Source organism: Plectropomus leopardus, chromosome 2 (assembly GCF_008729295.1).
Source record: "Plectropomus leopardus isolate mb chromosome 2, YSFRI_Pleo_2.0, whole genome shotgun sequence".
NCBI classification, from domain to species: Eukaryota; Metazoa; Chordata; class Actinopteri; order Perciformes; family Serranidae; genus Plectropomus; species Plectropomus leopardus.
In genome coordinates, this window is record NC_056464.1 from 1,328,914 (window position 1) to 1,348,752 (window position 19,839).

At 43.7% G+C, this 19,839-nt stretch overlaps 1 protein-coding gene across 4 annotated transcripts in view; it reads left to right on the top strand.

Annotated features, from left to right (window-relative positions):
• iqsec1b (IQ motif and Sec7 domain ArfGEF 1b) overlaps positions 1-19,839 on the top strand; it is a 268,783-nt gene that overhangs the window by 241,288 nt on the left and 7,656 nt on the right. For 3 of the 4 annotated variants that reach the window (XM_042498087.1, XM_042498095.1, XM_042498104.1), the window contains 12 exons: positions 389-668; positions 3,460-4,721; positions 5,354-5,515; positions 7,603-7,725; positions 13,830-13,996; positions 14,497-14,636; positions 15,339-15,368; positions 15,523-15,648; positions 15,742-15,841; positions 16,550-16,711; positions 16,860-17,036; positions 19,360-19,409. In XM_042498087.1, coding sequence (XP_042354021.1) covers positions 389-668; positions 3,460-4,721; positions 5,354-5,515; positions 7,603-7,725; positions 13,830-13,996; positions 14,497-14,636; positions 15,339-15,368; positions 15,523-15,648; positions 15,742-15,841; positions 16,550-16,711; positions 16,860-17,036; positions 19,360-19,409 — 2,779 coding nt within the window. The remainder of the gene's footprint in view (positions 1-388; positions 669-3,459; positions 4,722-5,353; positions 5,516-7,602; positions 7,726-13,829; positions 13,997-14,496; positions 14,637-15,338; positions 15,369-15,522; positions 15,649-15,741; positions 15,842-16,549; positions 16,712-16,859; positions 17,037-19,359; positions 19,410-19,839) is intronic. The other variant, XM_042498112.1, reaches the window with a different exon arrangement.

Genomic DNA, 19,839 nt, shown 5'->3' on the forward strand with positions numbered 1-19,839 from the left:
CGCCATGTTGCTGTTTTTACTGAAAGATTGACTTGCTGCTGATGTTGTTGTGACACCAGTGTGTGCTGTGCCTTATGGTGGCTCTTTGCTTTTCATAATGTATTCATGAACATTTAATGTCATCTAAACAGATACAGTGGTGTGATCTCATGGCTGATCAGGATGACTTGAGGTATTTTCAGTGTTGTGAGGGGAATGTGTAAAGACTACAAGCAGAGCTCACACTGCTGCTGTAAACTCTCTCCCTCATATTTCTGCCAGCAGTATCAAAGTTCACCTCTTCTATCTGTCATGTGCTTCTCTCTAAAAACACAAAGCAGTGCAGGCCTTCAGGAAAATGACTCAGCAAACTAACCGGGTGTGCTCTGTGTGTGTTTCTGTGCTGCAGTGTGGAAGGTGATGCTCCAGGCAGCGAGGTGGGCATCTCTGTGGACCCCAGCAGCGGCTACAGTTGCATCCCAGTGACCCACAGTGGCGGGCTTGGCCCCGACCACCTGGACAGCCAGCTCTACGGACACATCCTGCTGCCCGGTCACCTACGGCCTCGCCGACCCAAACTCCAGCACTCACAGTCCATCCTCCGCAAGCAGGCAGAGGAGGAGGCCATCAAGCGCTCCCGCTCGCTGTCAGAGAGCTATGAGCTCTCATCAGACCTGCAGGACAAGCAGGTGAGGGAGGGACACAAGCACAACTTCCATCTGGCTGATAGATTTGAAGACAAGATTGAAGACTTTATGCCTTCAATTTATACTATTTTTAGTTTGGATATACATATATGTATTTGTTTTTGCTTGAAATCATAAAGCTAAGTGTAGCATGTTAACATAGTGAAGAGGACACAGACAATCATCATCCACCTCAGCAGTTTCATTCACACTATAGAGTGTTTCAGCATCCTTTAGCTTTTTGTTTTGGTTTCCCAGTTATGGTGGGGTTGGTGTGAAAATTTTCAAACCGGTTGGATAATAAGCCAAACACCAGACCAAACCGCTGTCCCAAATTTTACCAGACATCCCACATGATTTAGCAGTCAATACTGAGTGCAACATAACAACTTTATAATATGTAATAATAATATTATTTAATTTTTTACAAATTTATTTAAGCTGCTTTCAATTGGACAGAATAATGTGAAATATGAACCAATTGCAAAGTCATCACATATGGCCGCTTTTGCTGTGCGTAAGATACAAAATCCACATGATACATCACTGGATGGCCTAGGCTGTGAAAACGGCTGCACCGAACTGTTCATGGTGTAATTATACAGAGCCTGAAGGAACCTGCTGCGGCAGTATAATACACGGACAGTTACTGTCAGTTGAGAATGCAGCCGGCCGGAAACTGTCACATCCGTATGATACGCTGCTGGACGGCATCAGGTTGAAAAGCAGCTGGTAAAGATGAATGTAAGGACCATGAAAGTCCCCATAGGGCAGGCGGGAGGGGCGGTGGATGGATCAAGCAAATCCCGGACTTTCATGTGGGAGTCCAGTGTTCCTGTCTGAATGTGATTTTTTTTCTAATAATAATAAGAAAAAATAATTATGAAAATAATAATTAAAGATGGTATTTTAAATTTAGATAGCGCCTTTCACAATACCCAAGGACGCTTTACACACTTACCATGTGCTGTTTTCCCTAATCCTAACCATCCATGCCAGCATGTGTGTTTGTTGATGTCCAGGCGTTGGTTGCCATGTGCTGTTGTTGTCTAAACATAACCACGTACAGCGTAATCCCACCATGTGCTTGTGTTGACATCACAGTTGCAGCATTCTGATGTCAACAGCAAACGCAGAATGATTCCTAGAGCGTATTATGTAGACGCGGAGGTCCACTGCAAAGCGCCAGTATGTGATGACTTGGGATATGAACGTGCTGGCATAACTGGTCCAAATGTAACAACATGCTCTTCTGAACTATTTATTAGATGTATAAATGCCAACACAAAAATATGCAAGTCATGAGCTTTTGTATAGAAATCCATTACCTGGAGGTCATGGTATTACCTGTTACTACAAACTGCTTGGGGCTGAAGCTCCTCATGATGGTCTAATCAAAGCCATATAATAATAGTGTGGTTTGGTCTCGTCCACTGTTTCCATGTGGGAAGGACACTGGGCCTCTTGTTAAGCACTGAAAGCTGGAGCCTCCTGGAATGAGACACACTGTCAGTGTCCATGTCCCTTGTGGCAAGTTTGAGTCTGCTGACCTCTTTGGCCCTCACATGGTGCAGGGAAACATGATTAGTGTCATTCTACTCCATGAGTCCATACTGTAGGTGGAAACTGGGTCAGTGTGTAAAAGGCACAGAGCTGAGAGAGGGGCTAATGGAAAACAGCCCTGGACACCATCTTAATTATAGGTACATCACTTTAGTGTAATGATGTATTTCTCAGTAATTTTAGTTTAATGCACACTATGGATAATACACCTCACTGATTCTCAAGTATGGTCATTTTTATTCTTCTTTTAATGAAAGATACTTAGCACTGCAACTCATTATATTTTACTATATCTTTCCCAGTAAGTCATTACTACATCCTTATTTGTGGTCCCTTTACGGTCATTTTTTTTTTAATGTCCAACAGCACTGTAGTCCCAAACTATAATTCCTCATCATTATTTGGGCCATTACCAGTTTAGCTTTCAAATTCAATTCAGCATTATCCGTCTTCCTTGGGGGTCTGTTTGAGTCTAATAAACCCTAAATTAAAACCATTTTAAATGCCATTACCAGTCATCCTGAGTTTTTTAAGGTATGGCAAAAGCAGATAAGACAGAAGCACTGTTCTTCAATCTGTCTAATGTATGTTTCCATGGTAACAACCTTACTTTTGTAGCCAGTTGAAAACAGCTTTTGTTCTGAAGTAAATGTTCTAGATGGAGTAATTTTAAGTGAGACACCAAACAAAACTATTTTGTGTCACAAACACTCACCCTGTATAGGCCTGACAAAATGAGTAATCAAGGTCTATTAACTAGTTTTTGTCATCAGGGGTGACGAAAAATTCTTTAATAAGGTAAAGCAATAAACAAGCGGAGCTATCTCCATGACAACCAAGCAAACTCTCTGAGCCAATGAAGACTGTAAGATGTGGTCAAAAGTTCTGGACAACCTAATGGACCATGGGTTTCCACAATTGCACTGGAATGAACATCAAATCTTGTTTGATACAACATAGATTCTAGGTAAACCACCAGGTAAAGCACCATTCAGAATACTATGTTACTTATGATACACAAAGAAATGCTTGCCGAACTGAACTGTACCAACCTGGTTGGTGGAAACAATGCTTTTGTGCTCATTGGCCCTGTTTTCAATTTGGATCACTACCACCAGTTACAAAGAACATTTGCAAGTTTTCATAAGAATGCAGCTAAGAGACCATGAACACTGTTCCCAATAGTTTCTCAGATGCATTAATGACACCAACTTTCCTTCTCTACCTTTAGGTGGAGATGCTAGAGCGTAAATATGGTGGGCGGTTCATAACCCGGCATGCAGCCCGCACCATTCAGACAGCCTTCCGCCAGTACCAGATGAACAAGAACTTTGAGCGTCTTAGAAGTTCTATGTCTGAGAACCGTATGTCCAGACGGATTGTCTTATCCAATATGAGAATGCAGTTTTCCTTTGAAGGACCTGAAAAAGTCCACAGCTCCTACTTCGAGGGAAAGCAGGTCTCGCTAACAGATGACGGCACTAAAATTGGTGCACTGATGCAGTCAGAGCATGGTGGGGAGATGGGTGTGCAGGCCAAGGCCCCCTCGACACAGAGTGACTTCACAGATGCTATCACAGAGCTAGAGGATGCGTTCTCCAGGCAGGTCAAATCTCTAGCTGAGTCCATAGATGATGCTCTAAACTGTCGTAGTCTGCATGGTGATGACAACCAGTCAGAGCAAGGGAGAGGTCACCAGGATATGGACAGGGAGATCAGCTGCCAGGTGAAACCCTCCCACAGCACTTCAGAACACCGCAAACTGGATGAGATGACAGCATCTTACAGCGATGTTACCCTTTACATCGATGAAGAAGAACTGTCACCGCCACTACCCCTGTCTCAATCTGTGGACCGGCCCTCTAGCACAGAATCAGACTTGCGTCAGCGTTCCCTTAACTCTTCCCAGGACTATTGGACGCTGGCTCATAAGGATGAGAAAGGGGACACAGACACCAGCTGCCGCAGTACACCATCTCTGGAGTGCCAGGAGCAGCGCTTGAGGGTAGACCACCTACCCTTACTGACCATTGAGCCCCCAAGCGACAGCTCGGTGGAGTTGAGCGATCGTTCTGACCGCAGCTCTCTGAAGCGACAGAACGCCTACGAGCGGAGCCTCAGCAACCAGCAGAGCAGCCCCAAACACATCAGCCACAGCCTGCCACCACGAGGGCCTTCCAGAGAAGAGGACGTCACCCATCATCGACCACGCCAACTGGAGGCCCACCTGGCCATCAATGGCACCGCAAACCGGCAGAGCAAGTCGGAGTCTGATTTTTCTGATGGTGACAATGACAGCATCAACAGCACATCCAACTCCAACGACACTATCAACTGCAGCTCCGAGTCTTCATCCAGGGACAGCCTGAGGGAGCAGACGCTTAGCAAGCAGACGTACCACAAAGAGACTCGCAACAGCTGGGACTCACCTGCCTTCAGTAATGACATCATCCGCAAGAGGCACTACCGCATTGGCCTAAACCTCTTCAACAAGTATGTACACACCACTGCATGAGATCCATTAACAAACTGACAGAGTCTGATACATTGCCCGTACCCTTTACTCTCAGATTTACAGAATCACACATGTACTTACCCAATGAAGGACAGGTCAGCTTACGTCAAATATATCCAGTCCTTTACTTATGATTTAGGGCATGTTGATGTTGGTTTTGTTTTAGAAGTCAACATGAAACTCTTATGCAGACTAAATATGCAGTGATGTTTATGGGAACACAAACTATCTGTCAATGTACTTGATGTGCAAAAGCATTGGACTCATTCTGCTGTACTTCAGGCTGAGTGACTTATCCAAGCCTGTGTGATTCCATTTAATCAAACATGATTGTGGATTTGGTTTCTTTCAGAGTCGGCCATTAAGTTCCTTTTAATCATTTGTGATCAACACTGCTGAGAAAAATAGCTCCCTCCTCAACGTTCTCAGCCCTTATCCTGTTCCACCACCTCACCCCCTGCTTTCCTAAACCCGATCCCTCATCTGACACATATTAGACCAGGGGCACAAGTGCAGTGGGATAATCACAGATTTGGATTGTGTCCTCACTGCTTCCCATTTTGTCTCTCTCTATCTTCCTCTCTCTCTCTGCCCTCTCTTATGTATCCAGGAAACCAGAAAAGGGCATCCAGTATCTGATCGAGCGAAACTTTGTTCCAGACACTCCAGTGGGTGTGGCCCACTTCCTGCTCCAGAGGAAAGGCTTGAGTAGGCAGATGATTGGCGAGTTCCTGGGTAACAGACAGAAACAATTCAACCGAGATGTCCTCGAGTGAGTTACTCAACAAGCATTGTCCCTGCACTCTTTGATGCATTTGTATGTGCAGATGGATCATTTTATTTCAACACTAAAATTTACTAAAACAGGATTTTGATCTGGCTTGCCAACTACACTAGCGCTTAGAATTTTATTTAATCTTCCTCCCAGGATCATAAATATAAATCATTTAGTTGCAAATGGGGTTGCCAATTCGCAATCCACACTCATTCACCGTCTTTGGAGTTTCTGAGTACTACATAATGACTCAAGATACATCCAGGAAATAAACAGAAATAGAATCCACTCAGGAAATTGCTGTGATGCTCAGATAAACATACAGACTCCTTTATATTCTTCATTGCTTTTAAACGGGGAAGGGAAGTTGTATGGATTTTTTCCAGCAGTGATTCTCAAATTGCAACTCTTCTTTATGCTCTAGACTGGACAGACTTTACTGAAACACACTCAAAGCGTGTCAGCTTTATCAGAGCCCATTGAGATTCAGTGGAGGATAAGGCCAGGAAAGGTCTGTCAGTGTCAGTTTGACAGACATATCCAAAGGGCTCCTTGAGAAAATGTCTATAAATCCTAACATGCAAGGTATCAAGGTATCAGGCCTTTAGAGTCGCAATGCTCACTTCAGCATAGAAAAAGTTATCATGTCTTATGTTTAACTAAAACTGTCAGTAACAAAGTGGAAAATACTCCATTATGGGTAAAAGTCCTTCATTTAAAGCTGCACTAATCAATATTTTGAAATGATCAGTGGGGTTATGAGGATGTGTTATTTAAAAAGGTTTCTGGACGTGATTAACCAACAAAAATGATCACTCTATGGAGTATTTTTGCGATCATTGTTTATGGGTTTTAATTTCTTTTGTTGTTTTGGTTCACTCTCACTGCCCCCCTGAAAATCCTTTCCAGCAGCAGCAAAAATCTCTAATAACCCCACTGTACACTTCTTGTCCAACACCAAATCAGACCAAGTTTATGATAGCTGATGAGATAAATGCAGCGTTTGGCAGCTAAAGAGACAGATATTGTTCTCTGGAAGTGATGAACAAGAAAATCAAGCCAAAGAGAATGTGAATATTGGACTTACTTTCATCCTGTTGGCAGAAACACAACTCCAAAGGAATGCTAATAGTGCTCTCTGTCTACTGGTTAGGAAAATGGGCAGCTTTTTATTATTATTATTATTTTAACTCATTAGCCATAACAAGTCAAATCTGTGTGTGATGTTGAGCTTGTTAAAAAAATCATGCTTTAAGTGAAGTTAATATTATTATATAATTAAATTAATAATTTTAAATTACACATATGTTGGGTTAGTGGGCTGGTCAAACAAACACCGGAGTTTCTGTCCCTGTGAAACCAAAAGTCAGCGTTGACTGTTTCAACTTTACATACCTGTGTGCTTTATGTACTTTATATACTGTTCTTAATGTACTTATGTCCTGTATGTAGCAAAAATCTGTATTTTAAGCAAAACCACAATCTTGATCTAAACCTAACCAAGTAGTTTTGGTGCTGAAACTCAATGAAACTGCGACCATTTCACAACATTAAGAAACGTGTTTATAACTGCAACTGTTCTATATTTTATCACATGACGTGACACCACCACACAATGCGTTAAGAGACTATGGTCATTTCTGTGAGATCACGTTGAGTACAATGTACTGAGATATAAAAAGTTATATTTCAACTTTCAGTGATTTGTATTGTTGAAAGAAGGAAGGACAGAAAAAGGAAAAGAAATCAAGAAAAACAGGGTACAGATATAGAAAAATTGAAACTCTTGTTAATGTCTGCAAGGAATTGTCTGACCGGGCTAAACAAAGCTGTTTTCTGAAAAGTAAAGATTTTGGAGATTTCTGCTTGACAGCAGCAGCTGCTCTTCATATTGAATGTAAAAATTAGCGAGGAGCTGTAGCCATCTGTAGGCGTAGCTGAGGAGTGTAGTTCCATACATTAAAGGCAGTTACTCTATTCACAGATTTCCTGAACAACCCAGTTATCCCTATTTGAAAAGATTGTACATATTTTTTTTCAAACATATCCTCCCATTAACCACTAAATGTGTGTTTTTTTACCAGCTGTGTGGTGGATGAAATGGACTTCTCAGGTATGGAGCTGGACGAAGCGCTCAGGAAATTCCAGGCACACATCAGAGTGCAGGGAGAAGCACAGAAAGTGGAGCGGCTGATAGAGGCCTACAGGTGAGAAACTCTTCAAAAAGCTGGGGACACATCACATGACATGGTTTCATCTCCCAAACCAGTGATGCCTGGGTCATCAACATAATCACCCGAGTCATGTAGTTGTTCCAAAGCAGGAAGAAATAAAGTGATGTTTTTGTAAATGAGGTTTCACATTAGCTTCAACCGTGTCATGTCACCTTTCCCTCTAAAACCAATACAGAGGAGCTCTGAGCTTTGAAAAAGACATGAGCTCCCAGGGAGAATCTGTATACATTTATATTTTCCGATATATCTGTTTGGTGTTTCAAGTGTTGTGTTGATACACGTTGGTTGCATACGTTGCAGTCTAGCTTCTTTAAGGAATAACTCAGTGTGCAAGCGAGCATGTGGTGGATCAAGAGAAAGAGACAGTGATGTTTGATGGGTGATGTAGGTTTCAATTTGTCCATAAATAAACACTTCAGGTCATCATTACCCTACTAAAGTTTCTGTGTCTGGCATAATGGTTGAACGAACTCACTCCGGACTCGCTCATAACTTTGGACGGGTTTCATCTTGTCAGAGCGGACCGGAGCTGGAGGGAGAGTGGTAAGAAGAAAGGCGGGGGCCTCGCGATGTATGTGAACGAGAGATGGTGTAATGCTGGACACGTTAGCATTAAAGAGCAGCGCTGCACGAAGGATGTTGAACTGCTGGCGCTTAGTTTGCGCCCTTATTATTTGCCGAGGGAGTTTTCGCATGTCATTGCGATTACAGTGTACATCCCCCCCTCGGCTGATGCTGCTGCTGCCTGCGAGATCATCCACAGTGAAGTGTCCAAGCTGCAAACATCCCACCCCCAGTCTCTGATCATCATCTCAGGAGACTTCAACCATACATCGCTCTCCACCACTCTCCCAACATTCAGCCAGTATGTGGACTGCCCCACTAGAGACAATAACACCTTGGACCTACTGTATGCAAACACCAAGGATGCATACAGCTCATCACCCCTCCCCCCGCTGGGTCGCTCAGATCACAACCTGGTGAGACTGCAGCCCATTTACATACCTATGGTGAAAAAACAACCCCCGACCATACGGTATGTGAAAAAGTGGTCTGAGGAGGCCACTGAGGCGCTGCAGGACTGCTTCGAGACCACGGACTGGGATGTACTGTGCGGCCCACACAATGAGGACATTGACACCATTACACACTGCGTCACAGACTACATTAACTTCTGTGTTGAGAACACTGTATCCACCAGGAAGGTACGGTGTTTCTCTAACACAAAACCCTGGGTGACCCCTGAACTGAAGGTCCTGCTGAAGGAGAAGAGGAGGGTCTTTGGATCTGGGGACAAAGAGGAGCTGAGGAGGGTGCAGAAGGAGCTGAAGAGAAAAATCAGGGAGGGAAAGGCCAGCTATAAGACCAAGATGGAAACCTACTTGCAACAAAATAACGCAAGGGAGGTCTGGAGAGGCCTCAAAACCATCTCTGGTCACAGCAGAGGCCAGGTGAGGGGACCTGAAGCAGGAGACCAGGAGTGGGCAAACGAGCTGAACCTGTTCTTTAACAGATTTGACTCTACTCCCACCCCTCCCCCCACTCATCAAAGCACCGACCAGCTGGCTCTTTTTTCACACCACCTCAGCTCTCTGTCAGCCCCATCACCTCCACCACCACCCCTCATCAGCCCCTCCTCCGCCACCCTCGGCCTCTCCATAACAGCTGATCAGGTGAGAAGTGAGCTGAAGAAGCTGAAGGCGAGAAAGGCCACGGGTCCTGATGGCATCAGCTCCAGACTCCTGAAGGACTGTGCAGATCAGCTCTGCCTGGTTCTTCTGCGCATCTACAACCTGAGCCTGAGTCTGGAGAGGGTCCCAGCGCTGTGGAAGACCTCTTGTGTGGTTCCTGTCCCGAAGACAGCGCACCCCAGGGAGCCCAACCACTTCAGACCTGTGGCCCTCACTTCTCACCTGATGAAAACCATGGAGAGGATTGTTCTCAGAATCCTCCGCCCCCTGGTGAGCTCACATCTGGATCCACTGCAGTTTGCGTACCAACCGGGCATTGGAGTGGATGACGCAGTCCTCTACCTGCTGCACAGATCCCTGACTCACCTGGAGGACACCGGCAGCACTGTGAGAGTCATGTTCTTTGACTTCTCCAGTGCATTCAACACAATCCAGCCTTCACTGCTCAGGGGGAAGCTTGAAAGAGCGGGAGTAGACTGTCACCTGGCTGCATGGACCATCGATTACCTCACCGACAGACCACAGTTCGTGAGGCTTCAGGACTGTGTGTCGGATATGGTAGTCTGCAGCACCGGGGCCCCTCAGGGGACAGTGCTCTCCCCCTTTCTCTTCACCCTGTACATTTCAGACTACCACTACAACTCTGGGAGCTGTCACCTCCAGAAGTTCTCCGATGATACAGCCATCGTTGGGTGCATATCTGAGGGGGACGAGCGGGAGTACAGGACCGTCATCATGGACTTTGTCAACTGGTGTGAGCAGAACCATCTCCAGCTCAACGCCAGTAAGACAAAGGAGATGGTTATTGACTTCCGCAGGAGGAAGACACCCCAGACTACACAGGTGAACATCCAGGGTCTGGACATTGAGATGGTGGAGACCTATCGATACCTGGGTGTTCACCTTAACAATAAACTGGACTGGTCTAATAACACAGATGTCCTGTACAAGAAGGGCCAAAGTCGTCTCCACCTGCTGAGAAGACTGAGGTCCTTTGGAGTGTGCAAGACTCTGCTCCGGACATTCTATGACACTGTGGTAGCATCTGCTCTTTTCTATGCAGTGGTCTGCTGGGGAGCAGGGAGCACAGATCGGGACAGAAAGAGACTGAACAGACTGGTCAGGAGGGCCGGTTCTGTCCTGGACTTCTTCCTGGACTCCATTGAGGAGGTGGGTGAGAGGAGGATGTTAGCAAAGCTCACATCCATCATGGACAACCCCTCTCACCCACTGCATGAGACTGTGGGGGCTTTAAGCAGCTCCTTCAGCAACAGACTGAGACATCCACCCTGCAAGAAGGAGCGCTACCGCAGGTCATTCATCCCATCTGCAATAAGACTCTATAACATCAGCATCACTGGCTGATGGGAACAAAACTGGCTTCATCCAAAATTCATCCCAGAGTAATTTGCACAACAAATTTTTGTACATATTCTCTAATCCATCTTTTGTGTACATACTATTCTATTACTTAATTATTATTATGTGTACATACCTTATTTCCTCTATGTACATACTTATTTTATTACTTATTTATTGTTATTGTTATTGTTATTTTCTTTGTTACATTTCACTTTTCTTTTTTCATGCTGCTGTAACATTTGGAATTTCCCCCAATGGGGGATCAATAAAGGAATATTCTATTCTATTCTAACAGCTGCTGGGTAAAGTGAAGGGGTTTAGCCTAGACATGAGTATCGACTCCAGCCCTGGAGGCCAAAGTGTCTCCCGTGCTTCCCAATCGTGGTCTGGAAGCTCAAGCCAACACATTCTCATCCTAAATTGTCAAGTTGCCACTTTGGACTTCAGCGTCTACATGTTATGCTTTGGGTATCCTTCTGTTTGCTGATGACATCGTGTGATGCTGCTACTGACGCCAGGATGTCAACACAAGCACATGGGGGGATTACGCTAAAAAAGCATGTGTTTATGTCTAAGCAACATAAGCACAGGAGAGCCAACGCTGGGACATCAACAAAAGCACATCGTTAGGATATGGCAACAAAAGCACACATAGTAATGTTTAGGCAAAAAAAGCACATGGTATAAGGTGTAGGAAATAAACATCACATTCAGACCACCTGGATGAATGTCCAGGGTTTGTTGGACCCATCCACCGCCACTCCTTCTTGTCCTATAGGGACCTTTGTACTCTCTATATTATGTTGTTTCCATCAGTGTTTCAACCTAACATATCGTGCGGAATGCGTTTTCAACTAATTTTGCCATTTCACATATCATGCTGCCACTGCGGTTATTATCCATATCATAACACCACGACCGGTTCTGTCTGGCCGCATTCTCAGCTGACGCCGCACAACCAAGTGTCACACAGCTGCAAAAGTTAGATTTTGGCATTGGGATCTTTTGCTGATATCTCTGCAAAAGTGGAAGCATTTGACAACTTCGGAATGAGAAAGAGCTCCTGAAGCAGGACTTATTAACCCTCAGCCTCCTGTATGATGGTGTGTTTGCATTGAGCTGTTACCTGAATGTTTGCTGCTGTTGGAAAAGTTATCTTGATATGTTTTTTCTGTAAGACTTTTTTTTTGTCTGGTGTTTTTGCCACAGTCAAATTAACCATTGCCTGTCCACTGTGTGTTGGCTTTTTTTGTTGTTCCAGGCTAAATATTCTCTGTGTGAAGTAAGTTTTTGTGTTTAGAGAGGAACATTCATGTGCATGCATGTGTACTGTACCCTTTCACTGTCACCCCTGGAAAAATAGAGCTTTCCTGAAAGCCAGGGTGCAACTCAGTGTGAAACAGAGGAGACACCAGAAAGCCCCTGTCTCTAACACTGTCGGGCAAAAGAGCATCAATGCAGTAGTGCAAAGCCATTTTAAATCCAGACTTTGTTTTACCACTAAAAATATTTTAGAGAAAATTTGTTCAAAAAGTTGAGGAAAACCTCCCTCCAGGCTAGTGATGGATGTTGTTTTTAACTCATTTATTTTCATGCTGTCATGCCCACAGAGAATTTGCTTCGATCAGCAGCGAGCAAAGACATTTCAGCCTCAGTAAACACCACAGTCACTGTGACATCAGGGAGATAACGATAACTGTTCATCTGGTGCTTGCCTGCAGCCCGATCCAGATATGATTATGGAGTCACTTTATGGTTACTCAGAAAGCTGTTAAAGGGCCTGTCTAATGGCTGCAGGCTGTATCGACAGTCTTCAGTGGTGCTTGATCATTGTTCCTTTGACTTGAGGCTATGAAGCATTATTTAAATCTGTGTGACCACAGCTCAGATAGTGGAGAACTCAATATCAATATTGATATTTTTGCCCTTGTGTGGAACCATCGGAGCCAGAGCTGAGTCTTTTCTTGCAAGTCCAAATCAAAACTCAAGTCTCTTCTGGTTGTGATGAGCATTCTATCATCAGCTGCGAGCCATCCCGTCTGCACAGAGCTCTGCATGGATAACTGTATTTCACCCCTAAAAATGGATACAGCTTGATGGTATTTATGGTAGTAGGAAAACATACAAACTTTATCAGGCATTGCAATAATAACTGTAACCTTTTTTAATAACTCCGTGCAATCATGTCATACCGAGTGGTAGCTTTGGCAGCTAAGTCAAAGAAGAAGAACAATGGTTGTAAATGTCAGCAAATTGTGAAAACAATGAGATTCAGGAGCTCCTTACCCTCCGAGCAGTGGACAAGATCAGCTGCCATAAAACAGCAAAGGTAAATGATTGTTATTGACATGTTAGGCCATCGGCATTGTTTAGAGCGCGCTGTTACACGTCACGCCTGCCACGCTTCTTTTGGTCCTGCATTGCTGGAACCAATTTAAAAAATCACACACTGAAGCAGAAATTTGCTGCCGTCGTTTGGTTCTCTGTAAAAAAAAAGTAGACATAAAGGACTTAGTACCAGCTCGATAGTGCGATCTCTGTGTGAAAAGGGCTATCGTCGAGTCTCATTCTCAGGTCACATACTGATGTTTTTGGTTAGTAATCAGATCAAACCACCAACCCAAAGCACCTGAAGACCTGGGAATGAGACTCAATAACCAGCTAACTTTCTCAAGGGTAACAAATCCAAGTCACCGACTCAAGTCCCTCTGCTCGCAGTGTTTGTGATTTATTTTGCATTGAAGTTTAAAGGAGCTATTTTTTAGTGATAGCCCACACAAATATTTCACCAATCAATAAACAGTACCAACATGTAAACCAATGTCAAAGCTTTCCTCACACATCAACATGGGGGGCTCCATCACAGCAAAAACATATTTACTCTCCTTTCTGTGGTAAATTCAGTTTTGGAAATATAAATGCAGAAGTCAAACAAATATTAAGGAAATGTTTACTTATTTCTTCACAAAAAGAAACTCACATCAGTTGAACTAACAGTTTCTGTGTTCAATATTCTCTTTGCAGCCAGCGCTACTGCATATGTAACCCTGGTGTGGTGCGACAGTTCAGGAACCCCGACACCATCTTCATTCTGGCCTTTGCCATCATCCTCCTCAACACAGACATGTACAGCCCCAACGTCAAGCCTGAGAGGAAGATGAAGTTGGAGGACTTTGTTAAGAACCTTCGAGGTACTTTGTCCTCCTTTCCTGCATCACAGCCAGTTTACTTTCACAAAACTCATTATCTGTATACACTACTGTGCAGCCCTACGGATAAATATTCACCTTAAATTGAGTAAGTGCATACAGTTTGCCTTGATCATAGGCTGTGTCATTCAGGCTTTTTTTGTTGTTTTTTGTAAGTCATGGCCAAGAAAGCTTTGCTTTTGAGGCAAATCACTTTTGAGTTGCCCTCAACAGATTTGGGGGGTATTAGCAGGGGCTTTATGGCATGGCTAACTCATTTCTCTGCCTATTAGAGTGTCAGTAATTAAAGTACAGTATTAAGTGGAGGAAAAATGTTCATCCTCAGAGAGCTCTGAAGGACATTTCTGTCTGTACTGTGAGAAATATGTGCAACGTAGCAGTATGTAAGTAAATGCACAGGTTCATCAACTCTTATAAATCTCTGAATTAATCATTAATTCTTCTTTTTTCTCTCTCTCTTTTTTTCTCTCATCCTCTGACAGGAGTGGATGATGGGGAAGACATCCCCAGAGAGATGCTGGTAGGGATATATGAGCGCATTCGAAAGCGAGAGCTCAAGACTAATGAAGACCATGTGTCCCAGGTTCAGAAAGTGGAAAAACTCATCGTTGGAAAAAAGCCGGTAAGTTGGAGTTTGCCCTTGGCTGCTGCACGTAGAGTGTGACCACTTTTATCTTACCCTCCATTCAAGAGCATGCAGAACCAAATTACCTAATGTACCTTTGAGCTGTCACAGAGAGCACCCGCTTATTCATAGCCAACATTCTCTAAAGACCAAAAGAAATGAAAGAGCATTCTTTACTTGAACCCACTTTCTCCACTGTGTGACACATCAATTCTTCAGGGCTGGAGACCTTGCACAATCACTGTAATATGTCTTTTGCCCTAAAAGCCAGCCAAGAAAAGTGCTAAGTGACAAGTTCTGTGATAATAAATGAGATAAACAGCCTCACACCACATTATAATGAAGGTGTTTGCCCTTCCTTTTGGGCCATTGATCCCATTTCATCAAACATACTCCACTTTGGTGACACAAATCAGCAGAAGTCCAGAGGACCTTGGCAATGTCATGATCATTAACACTGATGCACACTGGAAACAACAATGTATAAAAAGATGGATTTTGGAGAACACATAGATGTTTGTTCTATGATCTATAAAACTAGTTTTCCTGATTTAGAATTTGGCCCATTTTTCTTATTGAACATTAGGTGTAATGTCTTTTCTTTGATGTATGGTGAATTTTAAAGTTCCCATATGTGTTCACTGATCCCTGTAGAATGACTCTCTCTCTCTCTCTCTGTGTGAATCTGTCGCTCCATAGATTGGCTCATTACATCATGGGCTGGGCTGTGTGAGTATCACTCTTTATGTCATCTACATTTTAAGGTTGAGTGGAAATATTTGTGAAGTACCCAAAGACTTAATGGAATAGATGCAAACATTGTGGAGGTTAAGAAGTCCTATATATTTTTTTCCACTCAGTAATGTTGCTGTGTAATGTGCAGGTACTATCCTTACCCCACCGGAGACTGGTCTGTTACTGCAGACTTTTTGAAGTGCCCGACCCCAACAAACCACAAAAGTTGGGCCTGCACCAAAGGGAGATCTTCCTCTTTAATGACCTGCTAGTGGTGAGGCAGGCAGCATTATTCCAGTACATTAAGAACACACTTGGGCTTTCACTGACAGAGCATAAACCACAGTGTGCTATGCTTCTTCCACAGGTTACAAAAATTTTCCAAAAGAAGAAGAACTCTGTGACGTACAGCTTTCGGCAGTCCTTCTCACTTTATGGCATGCAAGTGCTGCTCTTTGAGAATCAGTGTAAGTGCTATGGAGACTTTTGTCCTAGCTCTTTTTAAAGGTGTCAGTATGCTTGGAACAAACTTGTTTATAAGAGAGCACGTCTAAAGGCAAATGTGTTTATGGATACATTGTTTTGAGTGTCCAAACCATAGATGTATGAAGAAGAACTGGATAGAGCATAGAGACAAGGCCCTGTTCTTTATGAGACAGCGGTCGAGTGCGGCCAAATATGTTAGAGCAGGTAACTTCCGCGAGCAGAGTGACTGACTTGTGGTTAAGGGCTTTGCTAGCTTGAACGGGGGTCAAAAGAATTCAAACCTGTGGCTCTGTTAGACTTCCCAAATGTTATTGCCATTAATGGCATTTCAATATGGGGGTCTGTGAGGATTGATTCTGTTTTGGAGCCAGCCTCAAGTGACCACTGTAAATGGTGTAAGTGTTTACTGTGTTTGGTACTTCCATGTTGGCTTCATTTTTTTAGCCCTGGATGTCAATGCCTGGTGAAAATCAATTCACATCCTCATGTCAGAGGGATTTGGAGAGAGGAAGTTTCAGACAGTGTGACCTTGACGATCCAACAAGAATTCAGTTTGAGGCATACTGACACCTTAAAGGTAGCAGAAGTGTTGTCTTTTACTTAAACAACTACCATTTCTGTAGACACCCCCGGTAATGTGTCTATTTTGTGTGGACTCATGTTAAAGTATTGATATCATCACCCTTTAGATTACCCCAATGGAGTCCGTCTAACCTCAGCCATTCCCGGAGCTGACATCAAAGTCCTCATCAACTTCAATGCACCCAATCCTCAGGACCGCAAAAAGTTTACTGATGATTTGCGAGAATCTATTGCTGAGGTCCAAGAGATGGAGAAGTACCGGATAGAATGTGAGACTAACTTTTATGTTTTTTTCTACATATCTGTGAACAACAATAATCCATCCTGTAACCAGACTACGCTTACCTCAGTTCAAATATAAGATTACAAATAGAGAAGTCTGGATTACTGTTGTCATTGCATATGTCTCCTTCACAGCTGAGCTAGAAAAGCAGAAGGGGGTGGTGAGGCCCAGCATGTCCCAGAGTTCAGGGTTAAAGAAGGACACAGGCAATGGCAACCTGAGCCGAGCCAGCCTTGATGACAGCTACGCCATTGGTGAAGGCTTGAAGAGGAGTGCCCTCAGCAGCTCCCTACGTGACCTCTCAGATGCAGGTAAAATCAGGGGTTGCCATGGTAATATACCATCTTATATGCCTTATCCCTTTGCCAGATGAAGTAGAGTGTATATCCAAGCTGAAGCTGGCATTATACTGTTCTCTCCTTTTGGATGGTAATTGATTTGGAAACTTTGAAGAAGCTGAGTTCCTGTTCCTGTGCAGTTTTGTATTGGGTAGTGTCCATAGCAACTGACCTGCCAATGCAGAGTGTCTTAGTGAACACATGCCATTAAGACAGTGAAGCAAGTAGATAGACATGGCTGTTTGCTAATGGGCCTAGGTGAATTTTACAAGAGGATATCAATTAATAATCCTGCATGGTCTGCGGGGGAAGAGGCAGCACTATGTAGGTCACTGTGATCAATTTGAGCATCTTAGCGGTAAGAGGAATTAATGTTGTGTGGTTGATTCAGTGCGGGTGTAGAGAGCCGCCTCTACACTGCAGAGCTGCTCTGCACAAACAGACTCAGTGACCCCAGCACAGGCTGCAGACTAGTACAACAGCAATCAGTGCTTTTGATGCTTTTAAATAAAACGCATTTTGGTGGCAGTCTTTTTAAAGGCTAACCAACACTGGATTTTGGAGGCCATATTTCCCTAAGGAGCTGGTTTTGCATCACTCAGTTGAGAATGAATTTACAAAATTTGAGCTTGTTTTGATATTAATAATTTCCTTGACCCTAAGGCTCATTTATGCTCCCGTATAAAAATAGATACAAGTATTTAAAATGTTGTAATCATCACTGCACTAATACTTCCATGCATCCTTTATGTTGCCATAGATACAGCCAATAGGTGGTAGTAGAGGGCTGAGGGTTGTTATTTCAGACAACAACAAAGGAGGTGACAGTGGAGAAGGTTCTAATAATGTACCTTTAAACAGAAGCAGTGCTGTAGACAGTGGAGGTCTGTGCAACCATTATATACATCCCAACATGTGGACAGAGAATTCTTTCCACTAATTTCACCATATATTATTATATTTTACCATTTTTTCTGTCCTACCATTATTTACATTTCTTTTTCATCTCCTTTGGTCATTTCTTGCTTGAACTGTGCTACACCAGCCCGTTCTCATTCTGCACTCGTAAAATACCACCGCTTTGACTCTGCTTTTGGCATTAGATTGCAAGGCCAAAAGCCACCTTTCGCATCCACATGATACACAGCAAGATGTTATCAGGGGAGAACGCAGCCTGAAAGATCTGCTCGTGGTGTTATTATACGCTGGTGGACGACTGGACAGCGCCTGTCGCATCACTTTAGAATGCAACCTGATGGAACCCGTGCATGTGAAATGTGGTAGAACAGCATCGGGTTCAAACGCTGCCAGTACTCATGTGATATAAGGAGCCTGAGGGTGCCTACAGTGCAGGCAGGAGGGGGGGTTGGATGGATCCACGAAACCTTGGACTTTAATGTAGGGGTCCAAAGTTCACTTCCCATTTGAACATGATGGGTTTTTTTCTACACCTTACCATGTGCCCCCTTCCCATAATCCTAACCATCAGTACCAGCATGAGCGTTTAGTTGCCATGTGCTGTTGTTGCCTAAACATAACCACGTGCAGCATTATCTCACCATGTGCTAGTGTTGGCATCACAGAACGTCAATAGCAAACACAGAAGAATATACAGAACGTAATATGTAGGAAGTCAGTATGAATTTCAGTATATTCATTTAAAGTATGAGACAGGGCATGATAAAATTTTATATGTAAATATGCAAGTCCACTGCAGAGCAGCAATATGTCACGTATTAACCACGATCTCCTTTTTGTCCATCTCCGTAAGCTTTTAGAAAAAGCACACAAATAGAAACAGAATGAACTCAGAGAATGGGCAGAGGGCTCCATCCACGCCCGTTTCCATCTCCATATTGAACCTTGAGCATAAATGAGCCTTAAGAGGGGAGATGTAGTGATTTTACAGACAGGTTTTCACAAAGGCTGCTCTTTTATTTTTTTAATCTGTCTTTTGTGATTCTTGCATCTTCATGGATATGAAATGTTAAATTGCTGGACTGTCCCTTGCAGCCAGATTGCTAGTCTTTGGGTCTCCTGCCTGCAGCTGTTGCTGCGTAGTTATCCCAGAGGCGAAGCTTGTGTTGGAGTTGTAGCAGTGACTTGCTTCTTCCCTTTCCTTTAGTCCTCCTTCTGCCATACTGACAGTCTGCTGCTAGCTAGTCATGTGCCACCATTGTGACCTTAGGGTGCTAGGGCACCTCCCCCTCCATACTAGACAGAAGGGGTATAGGCCCATACACCTTCACGTATTAACCAGGCATGTCTAATCTGTCATATTACATGTTCTGGGCAGGCAAGCGTGGAAGACGCAGCAGTGCAGGATCACTAGACAGCAATATGGAAGTAAGTAGGACGCAACTGATACTGAGCTGTCCTCTGACTTTCTGTTGTTCACTCTGAACACACAAGTCTCTGTTTTTTGTTTCTTTGTAGTTTAAGTTTTTTAAGTTTTGGTGGTGTTTTGTTGTGAGTACCTTGGTCACTGTGCATGCATTGGGCTGAATGGGCTGAACGAACCACTGTGGCTGACACAGATTAACCCTTGATGTTCAAAGCATGACACAACTAATAACACTTCTGACTCACATCCTCTTGTGTGTTGGGTTAAGCTTTAGCCATTTCCTCAATGTTGTCCCTTTTTGGTCACATGAAGTGAACTTGGCTCTGCTTTGTCAGTTCCAGCTACTGCATGTTCACACAGTTTGAAGTGACACGCTGCTTCCTTACATTGACCCCTGACCTTGACAAGAAGTCCCTCTCCTTTCCTTTTTAT